The 26438-nt window shown below is 42.1% G+C and overlaps 1 protein-coding gene across 3 annotated transcripts in view; it reads right to left on the bottom strand.

Moving 5' to 3' along the window:
* Positions 1 to 5848: 5848 nt before the first annotated feature.
* Positions 5849 to 26438, bottom strand: part of LOC311107951 (mitogen-activated protein kinase kinase kinase kinase 4-like) — a 56628-nt gene continuing 36038 nt past the window's right edge. For all 3 annotated transcript variants that reach the window (XM_084150575.1, XM_084150576.1, XM_084150577.1), the window contains 13 exons: positions 25196 to 25290; positions 22551 to 22663; positions 20750 to 20840; positions 19583 to 19672; positions 18765 to 18885; positions 18218 to 18385; positions 17183 to 17326; positions 16852 to 16986; positions 15423 to 15523; positions 13847 to 13996; positions 9890 to 10049; positions 8945 to 9084; positions 5849 to 8742 (listed from right to left, as the gene is read on the bottom strand). In XM_084150575.1, the coding sequence (XP_084006701.1) occupies positions 8659 to 8742; positions 8945 to 9084; positions 9890 to 10049; positions 13847 to 13996; positions 15423 to 15523; positions 16852 to 16986; positions 17183 to 17326; positions 18218 to 18385; positions 18765 to 18885; positions 19583 to 19672; positions 20750 to 20840; positions 22551 to 22663; positions 25196 to 25290 (1592 nt within the window). In that variant the 3' untranslated portion in view covers positions 5849 to 8658. The remainder of the gene's footprint in view (positions 8743 to 8944; positions 9085 to 9889; positions 10050 to 13846; positions 13997 to 15422; positions 15524 to 16851; positions 16987 to 17182; positions 17327 to 18217; positions 18386 to 18764; positions 18886 to 19582; positions 19673 to 20749; positions 20841 to 22550; positions 22664 to 25195; positions 25291 to 26438) is intronic.

Below are 26438 nucleotides of genomic sequence, written 5' to 3'. Positions count from 1 at the left end.
CCCCATGAACACGGTGGCCTCCATCATTCTTAAATGGAAGAAGTTTGGAACCACCAAGACTTTTCCTAGAGCTGGCCGCCCGGCCAAACTGAGCAAGAAGGGCCTTGGTCAGGGAGGTGAGATTCTCTGGTCTGATGAAACCAAGATTGAACTCTTTGGCCTGGAGGATACCAGGCACCGCTCATCACCTGGCCAACATCATCCCTATGGTGAAGCATGGTGGTGGCAACATCATGCTGTGGGGATGTTTTTCAGCGGCAGGGACTGGGAGACTAGTCAGGTTTGAGGGAAAGATGAATGGAGCAAAGTACAGAGAGATCCTTGATGAAAACCTGCTCCAGAGCGCTCAGGACCTCAGACTGGGGCGAAGGTTCACCTTCCCTAAGCACACAGCCAAGACAACGCAGGAGTGGCTTTGGGACAAGTCTCTGAATGTCCTTGAGTGGCCAAGCCAGAGCCCGGACTTGAACCAGATCGAACATAGCTGTGCAGCGAAGCTCCTGATCCAACCTGACAGAGCTTGAGAGGATCTGCAGAGAAGAATGGGAGAAACCCCCCAAAAATAGGTGTGCCAACCTTGTAGCGTCATACCCAAGAAGACTCAAGGCTGTAATCGCTGCCAAAGGTGCTTCAACAAAGTACTGAGTAAAGGGTCTGAATACTTTTCCGGGGGTTTTAAAAATACCTTTGCAAACATTTCTAAAAACCTGTTTTTGCTTTGTCGTTATGGGGTATTGTGTGTAGATTGATGAGGGAAAAAAACAATTTAATCAATTTTAGAATAAGGCTGTAACGTAACAAAATGTGGAAAACGTCAAGGGATCTGAATACTTTCCGAATGCAGTGTATATGCTTGGGTTCCACCTTGGCATCACTGGTGTACTTGACTCAATAAATTAATGCTGGTACATTGGTTGCCAGGATTAGCTGTTGTATCTAGTCTCTTAATAATTGCATGACTGTGCAAGTTAGACACATGTTCATTATAGTCATACTGAGAGGTAAAGCAAGGCTCGCTACCTTGACTAGATTCCTCCAGAGACACACAGGGCCTGTTGCATTTATTCACATAATAATGAAGTCAGATGGATGAATGTAGTTTATTATTAAATTGAACATAATTTGAGATGCAAATGACACTCCCTGTGTCACCCAGCAGGCCAGCATGGTATTCTCAGTGTGCCCTGCAGGAGATCCAGTGACTGGGCCTCTACCACCTATCAGCACCCACCCTGAGCCTGGAGGACTGGCTAGCTACTAGCTAGAGTAGAGCTTCTGGACGAGAGGAAACCCGAGCTAAGCCACAGTCTAATTTGGTTTTGCCTTCTGTGCGTTGGATTTAGAAACACATGCGTAAGATAAATCTTCCCCCCATGGCCTGGCCTGGAATGTCCACTGGAGACAAAGTGCAGTCCAAAATCCACAGTGGGCTTAATTCACATATTCACACTGGTCATCCCCTCGCTTGCTCACCTCGCATTGTCCTCTTAAACAACACATCCATTCCAAACACATTCCATATCCTCATCATAGGGAACAACAACCCCACTATTTATAAAAGGAGAGAATTTATATAGTAGCCAATTCCCGGGGACTCCCATAAATATAAGAAGGGAAAATAAGAGTAAATGCAAAGGAGGGAACATGGAAATACAGGCCTCAAATTCACACCTTCCTCTACACATTACCAGAGAGGCACAACATCTGACATCTGACAGCTTTGGAGTGTTTAGAGACATAAACAAGGACAGTCTCAATACCCATGCATGCCCTCTGAAACTACAGGCACAAGAAATTAGTGTATCTTTGCTTATTTCAGCTTTATACAGTATAATTAACATGAAGCCACTTTCACATCACATGTATAAAATTGGGTAACACTTTACTTGACACCCAGCGTCATAACACGTTATGACACGGTCATAACCATGTCATAATATGTTATAACAGATTACATAACTTGTCATAACCTGTCATAATATGGTCATAACACTGTGATGACCCATATATTTACACCTGTTGTGACATATATACGTTATTTTATGGTGGTTATGACACCTACATAAGAGTGTCAATAACTATGTTTATTCAGATGTGCTTTTTCCCTGCCAAGAAGTTTCATTTCCTTTTAAAGTTTGTTTCTTAAATCCTTAGTTGTTGTTGTAATGAAATCTTTACAGTCATGTATAATTTGTTAATTTTTTTATAACTCGTAGAAAATGCACTGTATGACACTGTCAAGAAGCATTATGACCATCCTGTGTCACTTTACTTGGACTAAGAAAATACACTTTACGACACTGTGAAGAAGCATTATGACCATCATAATCATATAAGCCAGATAGGCCTATCACGTACATGCCCTTATGTCAGTCATCAGTCAAAAAGAGGGTGTCTTGTCCTCCTAATTTAATATGGTACATTTCAGAAAATGTTACATAACATAAACATATTGTTGACAAGTAGGCTATGGTGTAATGGAATGTTTTGTCTTGTGTGATAGGTTTGGTCGGTTTTGACACTCTTAGGTAGGTGTCATAGCCAGCCATAAAGTTACTACTGTGGTAGGTTTTGTGGGTTTTGACACTCTTAGGTAGGTGTCATAACCAGCCATAAAATAACGCAATATATGTCACAACAGGTCTAAATATATGTGTCATGACAGTGTTATGACCATATTATGACATGTTATGACAAGTTATGTAATCTGTTATGACATATTATGGCATGGTTAAAGGTTAAAGTGTTACCATTGTTTTATTAGGCCTGTCAAACTGAACAGTCAGTTTTGGAAGGAGGAACATTGAATAGTCTCCCACTGTAGTCGGGTCATTCACATTATGTGGTGCATTTTGGACCTTGTAACTTTTTGAGAAAATACAATTATGTATTCGATCAAAAAAGCATATTGGACAAGCTCAGGCACATTTTTCAACCTGTTAGGTGCATAATCATAACAGGGTGGAACCTAACGAGGTGGAAATTTGGAGCTTAAATTAGCCATAGCTCTGTGAGTGAGCAAGATTGAGCTAGCATAATTGAGAACACTTTAACAGGACTTCTCTATCAAACATATTTTAACATAAAAAAATTGTAAATTGTCTTTATAATTTAGCCTAACAGGGTGGAAATTTAAGAGTGGGACATACAGACTAACAACATGGAACATGGAAAAATAGATCAAACTGAGTGTGTATATTTCTTTAGCTTTGCACCTTTGTTTTCCAACCAAAGAAATGATGACACTTCTTGAATGTCGTGTAATTGTAGGAATGGGTTGTTTTCTTAAATGGAGAATTACAACAAACTAACAGGGTAGAAAGTGACATCAAGGACACACAGAAAATCTGAAATAAAATAATAATAAATACAATAATCATGAAAAAATAGTTATTGATGAGAGATAACTTAACTAGGTCTATACAATAATGAAGAAAGATTTTAAATATTTTATTATTTTATGGCTTATATTTATCATGGAATTTGATGAATAACACCCAGGAACATGGCAAAAATGCCCTCATCCACTGAAAAAAAGTGTTCAAAATGCATAAAATTCCCTTTCAAGATCCATATTTTTATGTTTTTAAGGGAAAGGACACCTGACCTTATATTTAAAGCCTTTTGGAATTATACACTAAAGTGATATTTCCTGAGGACAGAAAAGGCACCACATTGTAGGAATGACCCAGTCTGTCTCCATCAGTCTGCCACCATAGGAGTCTTCAGTTTGTACTGCAGCTGCCTCTCTAATACCGACTCATATCAATGTCCAGTCATGGAGTACATTCCATCCCAACCATCACAACACAACTCAGTAATGATACCGCGGCTACTGTCCAGCAGGTGCCTATGTACCGGGCAGGATGCTGGAATCTTATTCAGGTGGTTATTTAGAGGGATCATCAGACAGGGTAGTGATCCAGGCTTTAACATGGTCATGTTGAACCCATATTCCAATACACTAAAGCGAGGTCAAAATACCAGATAACACCTGGTGAGAATAAACCTGTTCAGAATGTCAGTTAGTGACCCAGGTCTACAGTAATGCACAGGCTAACCTCAATTGTTCATCAACCAAACTGAATGACTTCAAAACCCCAAACCTCAAAGTAGAATGACTGGAGGGGACGTCTCCAATAAATAAGTCAGCAAATTTTGTCATGTGACATTCTGGGGATTCCCTTGTTGAAAAGATATCAAAAGATTTGCAAGTCATCAGACTCCTGACATGTTTTGTTTGCACAAGGCCACTGAGAATCTAGTAAAGTTTGTACATACTGCTACTACTGATATTATGAAACTCTTGTGGTCTATAATTGAATATTTGTTGACTGACTGGGTTCTATTCATCAAGCCATTGCACAAGTCAACAACTCCAACAGGTCTCGGAATTGTCTCCAGGTGGACCAATTTAGAGTGAGGAGCACATGATCCCCGGGGGCCAATCAGAGGTCTCAGTTTGCAGAGTGCATTGCATAAGCATGTTTGGCCTGGCCAAGCCCCCCCCCCCCATCCTGGTCCCTTCCATCACCCCCAACTCCACCCTGGAATGCCAAGCTGCCTCACCCCGCTGCACACTATATAATTGACACACTTTTGCAGTTCCAAAGTTAAATCCCAGCGAATGCAACAGATTTTTCACCACACAACTTTTTGATTTGCCAGCTTATATGGTTTGATCACTAAAAAAACAGTTGTCATTCAAATTTGACATGACTACCAGGCTAAGATTTCATGTTTGATTGATAGATAAACATGCAAATGTACCTTTCATTTAAAGTTGGTAAGAGATAGATAGCTTTACAGCTTTATATATAGTCAACAGTTGAACACAAACCAGAACATATTTTGAGTAAGGATCCCATGACACAAGCCATATGACCCTAAGCTGCACCAACACCTGACCCCTAGACCACCCAACTAATGGTTCCTCTGGGGAAAATAAAAAGTTCCACACCATGCAGAGACCTTACCAGTGGACCACCGTGCAGCTACTAGTCCAATGGGTGATGACTGTACTGTGTGAGACAGGCAGGGACAGACAAACGGCTCTCTCTGCTCCACTCCCTGGCACACTCTCTTCCTTGCTCACCAAGGGGGCGCAGAGGGTCCTTCTCTGAGCACCACTCAACTGTCATCTACAGAGGGGGTGGGATCCAGACAGGAGGGTGGTGGTGGGGGGTGTCAGGGGGAGTGTTAGGTGGGAGGAGGCGGCCATGGCAGTGGCTGGGACTGAGTCTCCAGCTCCACTGTAGCAGTGTCTGACTGAGCCTGAGGACGGATTGGGTTGAGGAAGTGAGCTAGGGCCCGTCTCAGGTTACATCCCTTCCATCTGACACAGCTGACTCCACAGTTAACCAGAGAACTAAACACTCTGACCCGCAAATATAGACCAGCCCCTAGCCATCACGCTGCCCAAACATTGTGACTGCTCCAGCAGTGCTTCAGCAGATACGGGAATACTGTAAGCATGTGGAAATGAAATGGAAGTCTTGAATCACCATGAGCAGGTGGAATGCATCATATGGAAGAAATAGCTAAATAAATCCTGCTCTTGTGTGGAAGTCCCTACTACTATGGTGCCAGTCAGACTTGGTTCCGGGTGAAGATGGAACCCGAGCTTCCTGTTTCAGCTCCCAGCTCGATCACTGATTGGCACAGGTGTTGTGTGACATGAATAACTTGGGAGCGTTAAAAGGTTGGTGCACTGAAACAACCTCTTCCGTACTCCAGGTGCTGTTCTTAAAGTATAACCATAAGAATGACATAGTCCTGCCTGCAAATGTATAGCTTTGGTAAGTTGATATTGTTCCAATGTTATTCAAATAACCACTGAACGACAAAATAATTGTCTACAACATATTTTATTGTTCAACAGTATTTTTTATATAATAACACCTCAATTAGTGTTACTAATTAATTTCACGGGTTGAGTATACAGTACATGCTGTAAAATGATAAGAAAGTTCCAGTGCAAAAATAAAGCAAAAGTAAGACAAAAAAAGGACAAAATAAAATAAAATTTATATTTCAATACAATTTCAAAAACAAAATGGAAAAAGGACAGGTAAGGAAACAATATATTTTGTGGATATTTATCAATATAATGTGGTCAACTTTATCATTAAGTTTTTAACACTATATATATATTTTGTAGGGGAAATATGGATCAAGACTGACTGGTCTACCAGTCTATTAAATACAATCTCATATAACTGTCACCTACACTCAACATCAAAAACCTTTCCGAATTCTTTCGCCATCTTACTCAAATTCCCGAGAACAAAAACTCAATTTGCTCTGCATCATCTAAAGCAGAGAGGAATCTTCACAGCTACACGACGCACACCTGACACAAACCACCATCAACTTCCTCAGTCCTTCCTACAGTACACATCTCTCAAGCAAACTCATGATCTCACACAAGAGCACTTCCTGAGATATGGGGGTGGACAGGAGGAGAAATGAACCAGAGAGTGCAATGACTCACAATCCTCAACTGCAATATAACTGTCTGTTGATAAACTATTATTTAACTCAGTAACATGTCTGATATCACACATTTTGCTTATAATCCCCCTTTTTTATAGAAATAATTACCAACTGTTTACAAATGGACAATATAGTGACTCACTATCACAAGTTCTACTTAGGCATATGTTTTGGGGGAAAAACTTGTTCAAACGTAAGTTCATGATAAAACGTTGAAATTGTTTAAATCTACCCATTCAAATTCTTATTCGAAATTTGACAAATTATAATTTCTGCCAAATGAGTGAGATATTAACTGATTGCTCTGTTACTATTTTCAAAAATACTTAATTAAAACCGATTTATTAAAAACATTTATTAAAAACTCAATTTGATTGATTCCTAACCACTTTGCCTTGACTACAAATCTCAGTCAGAATGTAAGTTAAAAAATTCTGTGAATTAGACCAATGACAATGAAAGCATTAGTTCATGGAAACTTAATAATAATCATAGGGTAAATATACGTTAAAATAATTGCTATGTGAAACTGAGTACCTTACTGGCTATTCCTTCTAACCTAAATATATTGTCAGTTGAATACACCTCATGAGTGAATGCTCACATAAAAATATGAGATGCTTTTTGATAACAATAAAATAACAACATCATATCAAACTGTCCCTTGAAAAAGTTCATTTTCAGTTGAAAATATGCGTACAGAACCAGCTGCAGTATTTCTATCATGAACATAAAGTAACTATAATAGTCCAAACTGGATTTGTAATGAAAACGTTGAGCTCCATTTGGTGGCAAAACATTCATCATAAAAAGGAAAGGAAAAGCAAAAAAGCAAAACAAAATAAAACTGGATAAAAATACAATTGATTTGAGTTTACATTTCACATTTGTGGTACAGATCAATTATTTCAATGTCCTTTAACAAACATTTTTTTACAAAAGAGTACATGTTTGATCATTTAAAGAGTTAAAAGCCTATTGCTGTTATAACATCATTTTTAGATCATGACATATCAAATAGAAGATTTAGCTTGATCTAAATCAGATGCAATCTCTGTTTAATGTAATGCTGTTTAATGTTGAAAATAAAGGACTTCAAAAGGACTTCAAATGTATTACATGGTGACAATAAAGCATTTTACATTGAACATTTACAAAAGTGGTCATAGTGCAAAGGGCTAGATCATTTGCAAATCCATTAACCTGTACATAGAGATGACCAGTGGATATAAAATATCTATAAAACAGTGCAAATAATATGTACATCCACTTACGTACAAAAATACCTATATAGCACGAGGTCAACATAATGATCCTTTTCTTCCTCCTCATAAAAATGACTTTATGCAAAACATGATCTGTTTTATATCAAGAGATGCAACCGGGTATTTAATGCCTATTTGGTTATCTAAATTACGACTAGAAAGTGGAGACCGTAAAACTCAGAATACACCATTGGAATTGCAGGGGCCATAAAATGACTTAATAGTGAGAAATAAGGACAAGCAATTTGCAGTATCAGTGTCTACATTTAAAAACGATTGCTAGCCCACTAATCTCTGTAGTCTTTTTAATGCACACTTCATTATTAAGGGACTTATGTTTTGTCACTCCATTTGGAGTAAGAACATTTGATTTTAATTTGTGCAACTTTAAAAGCACATAATACTTGCAAATAATACTGGATGGTAAATATATCAGGATTTAACACCAACAATGGCACTTGCTAATAATACAATGACGAATATAGCAACAATCACTTAATAAAAACCGTTTTGATGCATTTTTGATATAAACAAAGAAGCAATTGTGCTTTTTAGTCCATGTGATATTGAGATCAATATGAATTCAAATGTAGGTTGCCGATGTATTTCAAAACATAACCAAGAAGCCCTGTGCATGGCTATTAAGGACCAAAACTCACTTCTTAAGTACTATAGCCAGAGACCTGAAATCATCAGCCTAAAACCAATGTGTTGTCCTTAGCCACAAAAATAATAAATTAATGCTGATTGCTAATGGTGTATCCTCATATGCATGGAGGTTTGTAGCTGTATTACTAACGTGTAAATTCAGTTATTAAGAGGACTGTATCTGAGCATAATTCATGTTGTTTCTGAGATGATCCCTGTATGAATGTTTGTTGTCTTCAGGCCCCAGAGCTCACCAGTTGAACAGGGAGTTTTGGCCCAGTGTCATGAAGTAGATCTGGCTGCTGCCACCAGACTGCACTGAGGCAAAGAACACCTTCACACAGAAGATAGGTGAATCAGTTAAACATTTACAACTTACCAGTATAATATTCAACACCTACAATACTATGAACAACATACAGTAGGCTAGGACACATTTTCTGCATCTACCCAAGCCCTATGTGATATGGGAGGAATAGGGTGTCATGTGAGCTTTGCCCAAGGTGTGTTTTGGTGATATTGGGATGTTGTCTTACCTTGTCATTCCTCTCACACAGGAATTTGAGTTTCTGGGCCTTCTTGTGCATGAAGACTCCTTCAAGGTTGCCTGTGTTAGCTGACCTCAGCTCGATGGCTTTGTCTCCCCAGCCCATCACCTGGTTGGACTGCAGGTAGGCTGTGGAGATACACACATACACCAGCGACTTAGATTGAGGTCCAAATGCCACCTTATTCCCTATACTACTTTTGACCAGGAGCCATAGTTGTCTTGTCAAAGGTAGTGCACTATATAGGGAATAAGGTGTCATTGGGATGCAGCCTTAGTCACTAGAGTACACACTCAGGCTTTTAGACTCTCCAAGGCTTTCTGCCTCTCTCAGTGAGTGCCATGTTGTAAACCAATCCTGAGATGCATCTAGAGATGAAAATCAATAGGTTCCCTTTTACCACACTCTCCTCTTTAGAGCCTACACCCAGAGTTTATTTACACTCTATATACTGAGGTCCAGACTGGGCTGAGCGCTGTCCTGTCTGTGAGTCTGTTCCCCACAGACACCCCTTCCCCTTGAATAATGACCTGGCCAAGGGACCCAACTAAATGAGTCTAACAGAACATCTTATTTTTAGAGCCACTGTCCCAAATCTGTCTAGAGGGGTTGGATCCAGCTTAACTCCTCTTTGAATCCAGTGATCCAAGCACAATAAATAAGGTTTATTTCTTGGCTGCTGCATATCAAAAAGGGCCAACACAAGAGACATGTTCAATTTTTAAAACGTTGTGGGTCTGCAGGTCTATCAAATATATCCATTTTAATATAGAATTAATTATAAGCGCTAGTTTTTCAATCCGAGTGGAGGTGGAATCTCTCTCTTTATCTCTCTCCCCCGTCTTTCAAGAGATACGGAAAAAAGCATGCGCACACACGTACGCACACACAGCCTTCAGATTTGGTGGGTGGGTACGATGTACAGAAACTCACCGACAGATGCAGGCATCTCTCCCCACTGCAGCACGGTTTCCTTGGTGATGCGTCCGTAGGTGTCTATGTAGACCCCCTCGTCTTCATAACACACCAGAACCTCCATGCCACTGCTGTTAGGTAGGATGATGATGGCATGGGGCCGGATCACACCCTGAATCTAAGACAGACAAACACACACAGTCAGATGAGATGAGATGATGATAAGATGGGTTACGTCTCAAATGGCATGGTATCCCCTATATAGTGAACTAGTTTTGACCAGAGCCCTATGGGTCTGACAGGCGCCATTTAAGACACATCCATTATGTTTAATATAGTGTCGCTCTCAAGTATAGTGTGATATGGTATTATTCTGTCTGCAAACTACATTTCCCTGTTGGAAAATAACAATTGACTTGACTTTATTTGACGACAACGGGAAGTGCAGCACAGCACAGCACAGCACAGCACAGCACTCTCAATCCAAACCTCATCATCTCTACCAGCAACAGCAGTACTCACCCAGCTACATCCACATCACCAGGGGTAATCCTCCCAATACACCAATACAACTAATAGGCGGTATCCAGATTTTCATACCGTCATACTATTTCTGTACCATACCGGGTATTACCAGAAGTGCACACAACGGGTCCAGGAGGGGATTAATTGTCTTTGCTGTAACCAAGTAGCTTGATCTTGCCATCTAGCCACTGAGCTAGCAAGTTAGCAAACCAAACGCATTCTGGAGTCCTGAGCTGGATATCATTTATTAGGCACATCTTGGATAGCACACACCCCTGCAGCCCCTGGTATTGAAATTAAATCGTCGGTATGTCTAAATACCCCAGTATACATTATATTCGGTATATCGCCTAAGCCTACCAGATAACATTGACTAATAAAACAAAGTATCATTGCTCCCTCACACTCCCACTCTCCCTCCCTGGAACCATCTGGAATAATTATGTTTGATGTGAGGCTGGTTCAGAGTCAGTAAACTGAGGCTAAACAACATGTTGAATCAGCCGAGTCACTGACTACAGGTGGCAACAGAGAGAGGGTGACAACGCTTAATCGATTCTGTCTCAGCTAATTAATTGCCATACAATGTCTTCACTTAATTTCTCTAATTACAAACTCATTTGCCAAAGATGCTCAGTGATCAGCTCTTTCTCTCCTGGCATCGGGATGCAACTCAGGTACCCAAATTAGTGTTGTTGCTATGGCTGGGTGAGCTCCACTGAGATGTGATGCAGAGCTATTCATGGGTTGCATGTTTCGTCACAATATTGTTTTGAACATTCGTTTTGGACTGATGCCTGATGCTACTCAATGCATCGTCAATGAGCGCTGATGAAGATTTCATCAAAAGTGAATTAAAGTGGCTTGAAAATACAATGACATTCAAAAGGAGGCAAATAATTAGTAGGAAAACCTTTTGTCATCATTTTGATGTCACCATATTGACTTTAGATGCAGTATAACGTTAGCTAGCTAGCTAAGATTGAGGGGAGGCCACTGGATTTTAGCTAGCTAACATTAGCATTGCTAGCTATTTTTGACTAACTTTGCTATCTAATGACAACATTGCCATCTGTTTAAAGTAGATTTGACGACATGATAATGCTGGCAAAGTTGTTTCCTACAGAATATTTGACTACTTTAGCAATGTCATCGTATTTCCTGGCAATATAGTGTAATTTAGACTAAACAGTAGTTAGCCATCGTCCAGAATGACTGGGCTTATCACCACTTTAAGGCACCACTATGGCGCCGCTGATAGAGGGCGGCTTGAGAACGTTCATAACAATGGCATGACGCGATCGAGTGACGGAGGTGCAACCTATGAATATAACCACTGAACAGCATCTTGGGTTGAATAAGTGGCAGCGAGGTGGAGGAGGGAGCCACTTCTGACCCCCTCAGGTCCCTCATAAGCGCTTGCATAATAGCCAACATTCAAACAATGAGACTGTCTTTAAGTCTCTGTTATCTGTTTGAGGATGCAACATTCACACATTCACATACACAACATTTCTAAGACCACAAGAGATCCACAATAACCCAAAAAGACCCCTTCGCATAAGAAGATTATAACAAAGTAGTAGCTTAAACAGCAGGTATAACCTCAAACCCCAAATCCCCAAACAAACCAACACCTCAAACAACCCCAAAAGCTCTATGTACAGCAAGTCACAGTCACCACAGGACCAGTGTAAGTCACCACAGGACCAGTGTAAGTCACCACAGGACCAGTGTAAGTTACCACAGGACCAGTGTAAGTTACCACAGGACCAGTGTTAGTCACCACAGGATCCCCATACTTGCCCGGCCAAGAGCCTGTCCCCCCAGCTGCCCCCCGCTGTCCTCGTGCTGCTGTGGCTGTGCCACCACAATCCTCAGCATCAACACTGGCATCCACAGACGCAGTGCTATCTTAATCCGCTGCCTCGGTATCCTTATCATCTCATCATCAACAGCAGCCAGCAGGGAGAATGTACGTGGGACAAAAGTTGTGTGTGTGTGAAGGAAAGAATGAGCGGACCAGTGAGTGTCAGTGAGAGTGAGTGAATATGAGAGTGAATGTGAGAGCGAGTGATCGGGTAAAAGAGAAGGACTCTTCTCTTCCACTGCAGTGTAAGAGACTAAGGCACCAGTGTTATGGAGTGCGTGGTAGTGCTCTCTAAATATATCAGTGTTATCAGAAAAAATTGCAGAATAACAGGTCACTTTAGCAGGCACATGGTTTGCCGGCGCTGCCAAGGTATTTTTAGAGCTATCTATCTGGTGAAAAGTAGCACACATGGCTGGAGACTGGGGCCAAAGAGAAGCAGCCAATGATAGCTATGTGGGCCAGCAGTGGGAGAAGTGGGATAGAGCCACAGCACTGGGAGGTGGTACAGTGTGTGTGTGTGTGTGTGTGTGTGTGTGTGTGTGTGTGTGTGTGCGTGAGTGTGTAATATAGCTCATTTCCTTCGGAGAATGTTTTTCCTCTGCTCTGGCTCTCAGCTCCCAGCAGCTCTCTGCAGCATTGTGTGGGTGTGTGGGATTCTCATCAGTAGGAGTAGAGGCTGCCTCGGCGCCCCTGTCCACAGTGACTAAGAGTGCAACAATCTGCACCTCTGCACCATTCCGCCCTGCTACACCTTGAGCCTCATAGAGGGGTTAGAGGTTCTAACTAACACAATATCCATCACTTGGTTCAGCTGGCTACTCAGTCATTCTCAGCCTCATTCACTTCCTGGTAGTCAGCCAAACACAGCTACCACTGAGATGAACTGATAACTGATCAAGTCTGACTTCCCTGTATCTTCAGGCAACTGTTGTGACCGAGGTAGATTACTGGACTGATGCTTTAGTTATTTTTCAGTAAATCTGTTTGCTCCCGAGAGGAAAAGCTCCCTAAATGCACTGTATCTCCTTTGCTCTGAGGTAAGTGATGTTTGAGCTTATACTGTGACAGAGCAGAATTTCTACGAGGGGCTTTTCGAGAAATCCATTTACATTTGACATTTTAGTCATTTAGCAGATGCTCCTATCCAGAGCGACTTTCAGTTAATGGCCCAACGCTCTTAACCACTAGGCTACATGCCGCTCCAAAGACAAGTGCCACAAGGTCAGATGCTGACAGTAGCAGGCCTGGCTTAAACACAAACCCATCCAGTCGATATTATACTATATCAACCGCAATTAGTCAACTGGCTGTGGTGGCAAACAGCTTCTACCCACGTCAAATCTGAGTCAGAACAAAAGATCACGCTGAGTGGCGTGGGTGCAGAGGAGAGGCGCTGCTTAGCCGCTAGAGAACAGAGACACAGAAACTGGAGGATGGAGGTCTGGCAGAGACCCAGAGATCCAGGCTGCATGGCCCTGAGGGGGAGAGAGAAGGCTGGGGTAGGGAGAGGGTGGAGGGGGTGTGGGAGAGTTTAGAGGAGGCTGGGGTTGAGGTTGAGTGGGGGATGGAGGACTCACGTGTGTTGGCAAGTAGAGGTCGTAGGGTGTCCCCGAGTCCACGTCGATGGCGTGGAAGCCCGACAGGGAGCCGTAGATGACCTTGAGTCTCTGTCCATCCTCCACCGTCAGGTCCACAGACAGAGGCCTCTGGGGGAGCGAGCCGAACGACTGGATACACACAACAAGGACAGACATTAGGAATGACTTCGGAAGAGTATACAGTATAACTATATATATAGTATACAGCAGGGTTCTTCAATTCCGGTCCTGGAGGGCCGAAACACCTCTGTTTTTCATCCTCTCCTTCTAATCAGGGGCTAATTCAGACCTGGGACACCAGGTGAGTGCAATTAACTACCAGGTAGAAATAAAAAACAGAAGTGTTTCGGCCCTCCAGGACCGGAATTGAAGAACCCTGGTATACAGTATAACTGGGACCAATAGTTTTTCCTGGTCAAGACACACACTGAGTGTACAAAACATTAGGAACTTTTGCCCTCAGAACAGCCTCAATTCATCGGGGCATGGACTCTACAAGGTGTCGAAAGCGTACCACAGGGATGCTGGCCCATGTTGACTCCAATGCTTCCCACAGTTGTGTCAAGTTGGCTGGATGTCCTTAGGGTGGTGGACCATTCTTGATACAAACGGGAAACTGTTGCGCATGAAAAACCCAGCGTTGCAATTCTTGACACAATCAAACCGGTGCGCCTGGCACCATGTCTCCTACCCTTCATCTACAGTGATTGAAGTGGATTTAACAAGTGACATCAATATGGGATCATAGCTTTCACATGGATTAACCTGGTCAGTCTGTGTCATCGAAAGAGCAGGTGTTCCTAATGTTTTGTACACTCAGGAGCTAACACTAGGAGCTAACCCATGACACTAGGAGCTAACACATAGTGACCACCCAGGTTAGTCTAGTTCATATCTTTCATGGTTTTTGTGGAGTGAGTAGAAATAATTCAAACAGATCATTCCAGAAAGATGTGTAAGAAGTAGGGCAAGCCACTGAAGAGAGTTCAGAACTAGGACAGTGTTGTCAAGGTGACCTTAATAGCATTTCATATTCTCTTTGTCTATCATTAGAGCGTTCTAGATTCACAACGAAAGTAGCCCGGTCCCAGATCCGTTTGTGCTTATTCCTACTCCAAGCCAAACATTGTCATGACAATTCCATAAGGAGTGGCACCCAGGCAACCAGGATACAATGAAAGGACATCGCCATAGAGAATATCAGAAGACAAGTGGAAGTTTGTGTTGACATTTTACATTTTTACATTTTAGTAAGGGGAGGCTGGTTCCACCATTGGGGTACCAGGACAGAGAAGAGCTCGGACTGGGCTGAGCGGGAGCTGCCCTCCCGTAGGGGTGGGAAGGCCAAGAGACCTGAGGTGGCAGAACGGAGTGCTCGGGTTGGGGTGTAGGGTTTGAGCATAGCAAGTTCCTCTTGCTGTTCCGTAGGTAAGCACCATGGTCTTGTAGTGGAAAGTAGTCTTGTAGTGATGCACCATTAATAATATAATATCCGACCACTCTCTTCATGTGGATGTGTTAATTTTCCTCCATACATATTTGATGTGACTCTCACCTTGAAAGCCATGAACTTGTGGTAAGGCTTGGGGGCCCATGCATACACCTCCACAGCATTCTTCAAGGCAATCACCAGGAACTTAATCTTCTCATATCGAACTGAAATTGCATGTAACGAAAAAGCAGAGATTTCAATTAGGATTAGGGATTTCTCTCATAATGGAAACAGAACAAGATAAACTACATCAGTCTGTAATACTTACGTGTCAGTGGTCTTGAACTAATTATCACTAAACAATCTCAACAAAGAGGTTTTTGGTTGTGCCCCAAATTGCGCCCTATTCCATATTTAGTGCATTACTTTTGACCAGGGCCAATATAAGGAATATGGTGCCATTTAGGATGGAACCCTTGTGTAAACTACGTTTTGAAAGGCAGGAAGACAATTTGCCTTTCAATGAGGCAATAGCAGCATGCCTCTGATTATGAGAAACAATACTGAGGGGAGTGTTGGGAAGGACAGTGTGTGCCTCACTATGACATCATATCCTTCCTTGGTTGGAGTCCCTGAGCTGTCCTCACTCTGTCAACACTCTTACTAACCTCAGGAAGAGTCACAGAAAAGAGAGGCTCACATCTCCTGAGCTCAGCACTACACACAATCACTCCCTCACATCCAGTTCACATGCACCCACACTCTCACACACTGACCTATTGTGCTCAAATGGAATCAGATACTCAGAGAATAGATGAAATCATCTTGAAATCATTTTTTGCTTGAATTATACTCATTGCTTTCTGTATACCACAACACAAAAACCTTTGATAAGCAGTGATGTGTCTACAGTACGCTCATATAGGCCTGTCATGCAATACAATGTAAGACTGATCCAACACATCAGTCGTGATGCTATCGTTATGATATGGGGGGGAAGGTTAGTGTTAGGACATTGACAAACACACTATCCAGGATACACTTCCACACTCTATCCCCCAGGTAGCAGCAACCGGGTCTAGATTCTGATCCAAGGCTTGATAAGCACATCAGGTTCAGCCAATTAAGGGGATAGTCAGTCAGTGTCCCATCTTGCAAGCCGTGAGCCCGCTGGTTTTGTTTGGTGGCCATGAGGCCTTTCGTTTGTTTTTGAGTCTTTAGTTTTTGCCTTTGGTATTTTTCCTTTTTGTACATATTTATGTTTCGTCAGCATCTGAACAAATGAGAATCCGCTTGGACTGGCTGACCAAGAGGTCAAGAGAGACAGAGCTGGCCCTGGATCAAGGTAAGGTTGCGGTCTCCCTGGGCACATGTACATTCAACACCTAGGTGCATTTGCTGATTTCTCACATAAATGCACACATTCATTCAGGTTACACACCATGTAACTAGGCCTAGGACCCCTAGACAAAGTGAGTGCAACAATATCCGTAAGCTAGTTATTGGTTTCGTTAACACTATCATGATCTAAGGCCAGGTAGTGTATACTCACCGACTTTGTAGTGCACACATCCTTCCAGGTCTCCTACTGAGGTCCAGCCCTGTCTCTTCTCCACCTCTGGGTCGTTCCTTAGGATCTTGTTCCGTAGCCACGACAGGTAGTACAACCTCAGCTTGTTCTTCTTACCTGACAGAAAGGGGACAGTGATGGGGTTTAGAGGACGAGAGAATTGGCTGCAAAAGTAGGTGCAAAAAACATTCCAAGACGGACTATTTCTGTGTGTGTGGGTGCGTGTGCCTATCTCTGTGTGTGTGTATGTTTATCTGTGTGTGTGTGATAGATGTACTGTATATACTGGCTCTACTGTAACTAGTGTAACTACCTGAGATGGTGATGAGCACGTTGAGGCCCTCCAGAACGTCCATCTGTTGGAAGCGTCTCCTGCTGATCAGAGAGTAGACCTTCCCCTGACCGCTCCTGTCCAGCAGCCACAGACCATTCTCTGTCCCCACCAGCAGGTTCACACCTGGACCAACACACCATACCACTGCGTTAGGCCTCAACATCAAAAGCAGCAAACTAGGGATGGGCATTTGAAATGATTTCACTATTTTAAAAAATATAATGACAATTCTTCGGATATCCGGATAGTCGGAATACATGTTTACATTTTAAAATGTATTTAACTTGAATGGAATCTTGTTTGCGCGACTCGAGAGAGAGCCGGTGCACTGCGCTCTGCTTGTTTAAGCAGAATGGTGGGGGAGGGGCGAGAGAGGAGCAGAGGCCGGTGTGTGAGACAGTCTATGTGTGTGGCATGGAGGGAGGGAGAGAGAGTGAGAGAATATAGCCAAACCGACTCATGCTAATTAGACAAACTTGTTGCTGCCATAGGTTATCTATCATACCATCTGGTAGTTCCTATATTGACTGCATCAAATCGTTGTAAAGAAGTTAGCTAGCTACAGTAGCCAGCTAGGTTAGCCAGCTAGCTAGCTATAGTGGCAAGGCTAATTGAGGCTATTTTGTTGCGTCCTCGTCTACAACAACTCCATTAATATGAAACAACGTCTACCTGTTGGTTGATCATTGTAGCTTACTCCTTTCATTTAGCTAACTTAATTCCTAAATTTTTATTCCATTTTGCATTGTTTTGACATCTTCCACTTCACTTGCTACACATGGAAATATATTATTTTCTGTATGGATCAGATGAGATGGATGTCATTACCACTAAATAAATTAATATGGCCATTTTTGGTGTGGCATGTCACGGTTCAAAAAAGGTTGGGAACCACTGTAAGGTAGAGCTATTACCATATCTCAGTAATACCTATCCAATCCTGTCAGATCAATGTTATTATAAAGGTGCCTTTCTAGGGGATAAGGGGTTGAGTGTTTATTAACTGTTGCTTACCCCACAGGCCAGCACAGAGGATCTCGGTGTTGAACTTCTTCTTGTACTTGCGGATCTCGGGGGTGTCGCTCTGGGGTCTGATGTTGGTGGGGTTCACGTTAACCACGGAGCCCTTCCTGTGCCCCTCTCTCCTGATTGGCTCCTGATTAGCAGGCGGCTGGCCACTCGCTGGAGGGGAAAAGCACAACCAATACTCTTATTCACAACCATGGGATGTCATTTTGATGTCAGGCATCTGATTCTATGTTAATTTCTGTAAACATGTACAGGAGAAAAAACATATGTGAGAGAATCCCTCCCCTCTGTCCCTTCTTATTTTACAATACACTAATATATAAACATAGATCGAATGAGATTTATGATAAGATAGTCCTTTTTATAGACCAAAGCATGCTGTTTAGAGACCACCCTAGCATGCAGTGATTTACTGCAGTGCTAGAATGTCTATGGGGCATTTCCTGCGTAGCATAGTGTGTATGTGTGTGTGTATGTGTGTATTTATACAAAATGTGTGCATATGTATGTGTGTGTGTATGTTTGCACTCACTGGGACTGTAGCCCACTGGGCTCTGAGGGGGAGAGATCTGCAGCAGCCTGGGGTCGATGAAGGGAGTGAAGGAGGAGGAGGAGGACGAGATGCTTTTCCCTGGAGGACTGTTTACAGGCTTCTGCAAATGCATCCAAAATCATAATTCATATAAATTAAACAACATCAACAACAATAAATCAAAGACTTCCAGTAGGCTTGATATCAATCTTGAGATGGAAGGGGGAGTGCAAGTCTAAAACAGCTACTTCATCTCCCCCTAGTGGAGGAAGATAAACTCACATCAAATACAAATTCAGTGATCCAAACCACTGCACTCTATAAAGTATTACTCTTAAAGGCCCATATTCTTAAAGGCCCATTTATCAATATCAAATCATTTCTGGGTAACAATTATGTATATTACTGTAATAGTTTTCCATTAAAATTGACAAAAATTGTTTTTTATCATGAACAAAATTCTCAAGCAAGAATTTTGCTAGGACTGTCTGGGAGTGGTCTTGAGTGGGGAGGGGAAAACATAAAACTAGCTGTTATTGGCAGAGAGGTTTGGAACTCTCTCTGTTATTGGTCTATTAACCAATGTACCGCCTGGTGATGCTACTAGGCAAACCGAAACTCCCGCCCATGCAAACAGGCTGATTAGAACGTCCTATGTAGATTGTATTTTCAACCAGCAACTATCAGGAAATAACACTGATCACATTTTTTCACACTTTTACAGTGTTAGTTTCATCAGCTGTTGTACAAAACACAGGAAAAACAGAATTTTGACTGCACTGGGACTTTAAACATTTTATGACTTCTAGAGAACTCACATCAAAGTGCGGTCCTCGTCCGGTTGGAGACTGGGGGAAGATGACGTCATTCAGACCGTGCTGCTGCAGGGGCTCATGGGCCGGGCTCTTCTGCAGGAGATCAGGGAGAAGGTCATTCTCATTGCATTCTGATCCTACAGCTATGGGCCTGTGTAGCAGCTGGCCACTCTTAAGGCCTGATGCCACGCTGCTCTGCTTAGAGAAGAGACACACAGCAGAACAGCAGCATAATGCCTCGTTACTCCTGCTTGCCTGTCTGTCATGTAACGCTGTATTCACTGTGTCACAACAACACTGTGTGGAGGAACAGGCAGAGGCATCTACACACACACGCCAATGCTAACGCTGTCTTATGGCATGAAGGCATTGTTTAGGTTTTCATGACACTAAGTCTCCAATGAGTGTTTTCTTTAAGTGGGCTAGTTAAACAAGGATATCAGGCCCTGCTTACACCATGCCAAGTGGCATTGCTTTCATCACTGGAGGTGGAGGAGGCTCTGAGGGGCCTGTGTGAGAGCAGCATCAGTGGGCCCTGCTCTGCTCCATGTTTTAGTTAGTATGCAGAAAGTGCCCTCTAGTGTTTGTCATGCAAATGACTCAGACAGGACCGGGGACACGGCTGAGCTCAAGTGGCTATGGCCTGAGTCCCAAATGGCACCCTATTCCCTATATAGTACACTCTGGTCAAAAGTAGTGCACTTTATAGGCCAGGGAGTAGGGTGCCATTTGGGTCAATGAATGCTGCTGCCTGTGTGAGTAAGTAATGAGATTTCACACTGGAAATGTGGCTGGCTGCATCTGCACTGTTACAACAAGTCTGACTATGACCCAATTTCCAAATCAGCAGTTCAGGGAAGCCATGTTAAGCAACCTATTACACTGATTTAATGAAGCTGACTCTGTGGTATGAACCTGAAGACAATGGACACCATCATCTGTTATCTGACTATAATATCCATGGAAAGCATGGACCATCATCCCGTTCGAACCTGAAGTCAATTTTAAGAGTTTGAAACGTATTTGTTATGAGTTTTCATCAAGTGCAGAATAAATATCCATTACACTGAGAGAAGCTAAGCTCTCAAAGCTAATAAGTGAGTGTACTTTTACACTCTAAAATGTTCCAGAGGTGGTACTGTATGGATGAGGTTTTGTGTGTATGTATACCGGGGTCTGGTTGAGATTATGATGGGGCTGCAGGACAATCCCATCAGGGGCTCCTCGGAAGAACTTGCCCTTCCCATTACTCAACGGAGACCTGGAGAAACACATACAACAGCAGTCAGAGAGAGGAGGCTCATGCAACATTTTATTCAACCTTAATCCGTTTTTAACATTTTATCAGATGCTCTTATCCAGAGCGATTGACAGGAGCAATTACCGTCAAGTGCCTTGCTCAAGGGCACATACCCAGATTTTTCACCTAGTTGGCTCAGGGATTTGAACCAGCTAGTGAGGTTTTACTGTATACTGCTTGTTTTTGGCTATATAAGTATTTTTAAATTATCTAAATCAATCAATAAATCGATCAATCTATCAATCAATGTGAACCTAGGGCTGTTACGGTGACTTTATTAACGCCACACCGGCAGTCACGAGTCATGACCGCAGTCAAATTCCACGTGACCGTTGAGTAACTAGGCTTCTCCAAAACTGCGCTCTGATGCCGCTGATGGGCAATAGTAGCCTACCAAATGTGCTAATGGCTCTATTGTTTCTATAATCACTCTGACATCAATGCAAATGCAATCAAAAATCAAATCAAACACTTCATGAGAACCCGGGCATTCAGAGTTTGGAATAGGATCACCTGTTGCGCAGAGAGAGCCAGCTCCTCATAGCTGTTTGAAACGTGGAATGAAATAAGTGTTCCTATAAGCCCATGTTGCGCTACATTTCTATAGGCTTTGCTATGCAATTGCATGAGAAAACTGAGTTTTGATGGCCTCTATTAAAAAGAGGATGATCCCATTAGCTTTCTATAGGCTTACTATATTTCTTTTTCAACTTTCCTAATATTAAGCACATTGCTTCACTTTACAACCGGTGTAGCCTACCTGGCTGGCATGAACCGCAAAAGTGTCCTCCATTCGCTATGTAAGTGCATACGGTGGCATGTTTTTTCCCCTGCCCCTGTTCCAACAGGTGCATGATAATGGCCCATTCTAAATCAAAACTCATTTTACACATATATTATTTAGCATATATGTAAAGACCAGATTAAATAGAGAATAGTCTGATGGGTGAGAATATTATAAAGTGCTTGTCAAATTGTGAATGAGAGACTGATGAAGTGTGCGCAGCCTACGCAAGAAACAGAGCAGAGCGCATGCCTTTCATGCAACTTTTTTCAAATCATCATTAGTCGCGTCATGCAGCCTTAGAATGTATTAGAACTCAAAAGATATAGCCTATGTTTTGTATCACAACTTAAGTTGCATAAATAACTCTAAATAAAGCATTTAGGAGGACCTGTTTCAAATGATCACTTTGTTAACTGCCCAACACAGAATAGCCGCATGTCTGCACACTCCCTCAGAAATCGTTTGGGAAAAATATCCTTTCTATTTTATTCAGCTATGTTCAATTGTATTCTTTATACTATAAAATACTATAAAATAATGCCACGGGAATTATAAGCAAATCTTGTCTGCAAATGAACTAGTGTATGGCATAGCCAGATCAGGGCCTAACATAAGGATGACTCAGAATATGCTATTCTGTTCTTCTGAAATAGTCTACATATTCTTCATATCATAATGTTTATTTGGTGTAGGCTATATTAAATTGATTTTTTAGACTTTTTAAAATGTAGATGTCCCAAAGGTCCGCATCAGTGGCTTGTAGGCCATGCGTGGAAGCCTGGAGATGTTAATTAACGGTCAATTAGCGTGAGACCAGCAGTTATGTGCATGACAGTTACCGGCTGACAAAATGTCATAACCGCCACAGCCCTATGTGAACCCACCTGGTTTTCTCCTCATCATCACTACTCCCGACTTCATCACTGGAAGAGGAGTACTCTGTTGCCTTGACAAACGGACTGAGATTGGACTTAAGCCCAGATAACTGGCCGAAACCCTGAGAGAGAAACACAGTGAATAACATAAGAGATAGAACACCAGACATCAGGATTCCTGAGACAGACAGACACGGTTATGCAATAATACAGAACTGCTAATGCTAATCGAGTATAGGAATAATTGTCACAAGAAGATGACAAACAGCTGAATGCTATTGAATAAAACACAAGGACACTGTGTGTCCTCTGGAGGGAATCAGAGACAGGACAGGACAGGAACCCCATCTGCTGCCTTGTCCTCTGCTCCCGTCGGAATGACTGGACTCTTAACTGGCATTACTTCTCGGAATGACATACCTCTGACCTCAAATCAATAGGCCTAGTCATAAGATGCACTATTTGGTCTAGAACGGATAAGCAGGAATGATACACTATTTAGATGAGACTATCTATATAGATGAGTCGATGAGGAGGAATTCCAGCATTCTTTGTTTTGATAAAAGCAAACGCAGATGTGAGACGGTCAGATAGATTCTCCTAATTCAAATCCAGAGGTAATCGGATTCATCAGTCTCTTACATTTTCTTTTTTAAACAGACGGTCACAAACAACAGTAACGAAAATCTGACGAACGCCAAGATGAGACCAACACAATGACCTTCAAGCTTGACGTCCAAGTTTTAATGTGTTACAAATGCAGATATTTTCCACAACCACAGGGCAATGGGAGCCAATAAAGAAAATAACAACTTGTCCCACTGCAACAGTTCTGATAATCCTGGCTGAAAACGACATTATAAATCTAATGTGGGTGAACGAGTAAAATAACGGATGTAAAATATGTAGTGTAAAATAGTGTTCTAGATGGGGATAGTGCCAGATGTGGTCCTCTGTGGCTTAGTTGGTAGAACATGTTGCTTGCAATGCTAGGATTGTGGGTTCGATTCCCAATGGACCACAAATATGTTTGCACGCATGACTGTCACTTTGGGAAAAAAGTGTCTACTAAATGGCATATATTATTATATATAGATACTAGGGTTGGGCGATGTCAAGCTTTGTCCTATCTTGATGATATACTCATAAAACATTGTGATATACGATGGTATCGCCCCCTATTGGCCAACCCGAAATGTGTTATTGGAAAAGTTAATTCAAACAAACTTGCATGCTACAACGTGATGAAAGATCATCTTGTTGAAAGCCTGGGCAGAAGCTAAGTGGAGGCAAATATTTTCTAATATTTCGGACGGTGCTTCAGCATGGCCAGGTCAGGTGTGTGTGCGTGTGTCTGTGTGGGGCGCACACGATGGTGTGACAGTCTATACCGTAATGAGTTAGGTTATAAATCATGGGGCTGGATAGAAGCAAAGTCTTCAGAACTGGGTAATAATGTTATTTGCACCATCCTCCTTTCTTAATACACCTATGGTTTGTTCTCTCTCTCATAAAGCTGTGATTGGTGTATGCCTAGGCCTGTAGATTCCGACTTTCATTCTTGTTCTTTTTGAAAGCCGCAACTTTAGGACAACTCCTTCTAAGGCTATTAGAATATTTGGAAATAGGATACTGTTCATAACTTTAACTTATGATAAGCCAAGTAGGAGGATAGGTTATTGGCCATTTTGTTTTCAACCTTGCATGCATAGCCGTGGGAAGTAGGGGTGTTGAGGGTGCTGTAGCGCCCCCTGAAAAATGTGAATACAAAAAAATACAACATTTGCAGCACCCCCACCCCCAAACTACATCCTGCGGCCATGCTTGCATGGGGGGATTCTTCCGGCCCGCACAGATAATTTATTTCCTAATAAGCTTAAACTTTATTTTACTATAGGCAATTGATATAGTTTGTTCTCTCTTATTATTAGTCCCCTGGTTACCTTACGTTTTTAGGCTATTCAAATACATTTTGGAGATGGAAGTCCATTAGATTCATTCATTGTTTGATCGGGAGAAAGCCATGCATGCATAAAACAATGAAAGCGTAGTCTTGCCCAAAGTAGTATTCATATCGTATGGAGAGAGAAGGGAATATAGCCTACATTTTTTTAAACAGCTAGACATAAGATAGTTAAGGAGTGTCCGTTATTTTAAAAAAATGGTTTAGGCTATAAGGCCCATGCATCCGACATGAGAGAGAGACACAATATGGTTGGAAATCTCTCTCCGCTCTGTCTAGCCTACTTTCCTCTCTTGCATTCTGTATTACATTTACATTTTAGTCATTTAGCAGACGCTCTTATCCAGAGCGACTTACAGGAGCAATTGGGGTTAAGTGCCTTGCTCAAGGGCACATCGACAGATTTTTCACCTAGTCGGCTCAGGGATTAGAACCAGCGACCTTTTGGTTACTGGCACAACGCTCTTAACCACTAAGCTACCTGCCGCTACATTGCTAGAGCAAATAGGAATAGGCAAATTACTCAGAATGTCACTCGTGTGCTGCCCTACTGTGCGCTGTCCGACTACGTTCTTTCCTGCACGGTGCCATGCAAGTTCAAATAGGCTAAACCATCGACGACGGCTGTCAATCATTGTCGATAGACGATGCTTCCGTAATATAGCCCAACCCTAATAGATATTATACATACATGTTGCTGCAGCAGGGCTCCTGGAGAAGTCTCCTGAGATTTCTTGTACTGTTGAAGACGGCTCTGCAGCATCGGGCTCTCCAGCTTGAAGTAACCTGAAAGAGTCAAAGGAAAATCTCTATCTCACATTTCATTATGTTGTCCACTCTCTTTAAATATTACCAGAGCCATACAGATCCTCTAGATAGCTTTGGTGTCTCATTATGTGATCTTTCCTCAAACTATGTATGCTCAGTATGCTCTGCTAGTATGATGAACAAGTCTAGATAAGGACTAAGGCATGATGATACATTGTATGGTATTCCTTGTTTTTCCTCTGGCTTACTGCCTGAATGCTACAATGTAAAGCCCTTGTAAAGGACTTGGAAAAGCACTATAAAAATGTATCATTACTACTACTCTATTTGAGCTATTGCGCCCTCTTCATGTACAGTATATGATTCCTTTGTCATTTAAACAAACACGTTAGCACATTTATTTACCATATTGTGTGGGAGGCTCCTGAACTGCTTTCTTAAAACTGACGATGACTGGTGAAAAAGGGGATCTATGAACATATTACCCAGTCTTTCTTACTTTCTTTCTTTCTTTCTTTCTTTCTTTCTTTCTTTCTTTCTTTCTTTCTTTCTTTCTTTCTTTCTTTCTTTCTTTCTTTCTTTCTTTCTTTCTTTCTTTCGCCATCCAAAAGGCTTTTATTTTGAGAGTCTGTCTACCCATTAATTGTTAGTAGTTAATTAATTGGTTTTCCCCACACCCATTCTACCACATGCCCTGTTGCTCACCCACACACCCCAAAACACACTGCGCTACTCAACAAACAGAGCACAGGCCAATGCTACCACTACTACAGACAATGTTAGAAGCCTTTTAGGTCTTTCCTAAAGACAAAAAAACGAGGTCAAACTTTAAACTATTTTTCTGTTCCAAAGCCAAACAGTAAGCCAGTGGCCCGGTGCACGGTTCAGAGTTTCACTTTCAACCACTTTCAACTCATGGGGGGGGGGGGGGAACAACTCTGACAGGATGTTAAGTTCCAGTGAGATATTTCCTGTGTATTGTGGTTATAGTCTGATTTGGAAACACCCAATGCTTTCACACAGGCTGTAGCTCACCTTGTAGTAACACTATGCAGCTGATGGATCTACTATGAATTGATGTGTTGAAAGAAAGAAACCCATCTCTAGTGAGTGGTTTAAGGGGAGAGAGAGAGAGAGAGAGAGAGAGAGAGAGGAAGAGTGAGAGG

The sequence above is a fragment of the Coregonus lavaretus genome, assembly GCF_964263955.1.
Source record: "Coregonus lavaretus genome assembly, chromosome: 32".
Taxonomy (NCBI): domain Eukaryota; kingdom Metazoa; phylum Chordata; class Actinopteri; order Salmoniformes; family Salmonidae; genus Coregonus; species Coregonus lavaretus.
Note: the sequence above shows the minus strand (reverse complement) of the source record. Positions and strands in the feature narration are given on the sequence as shown.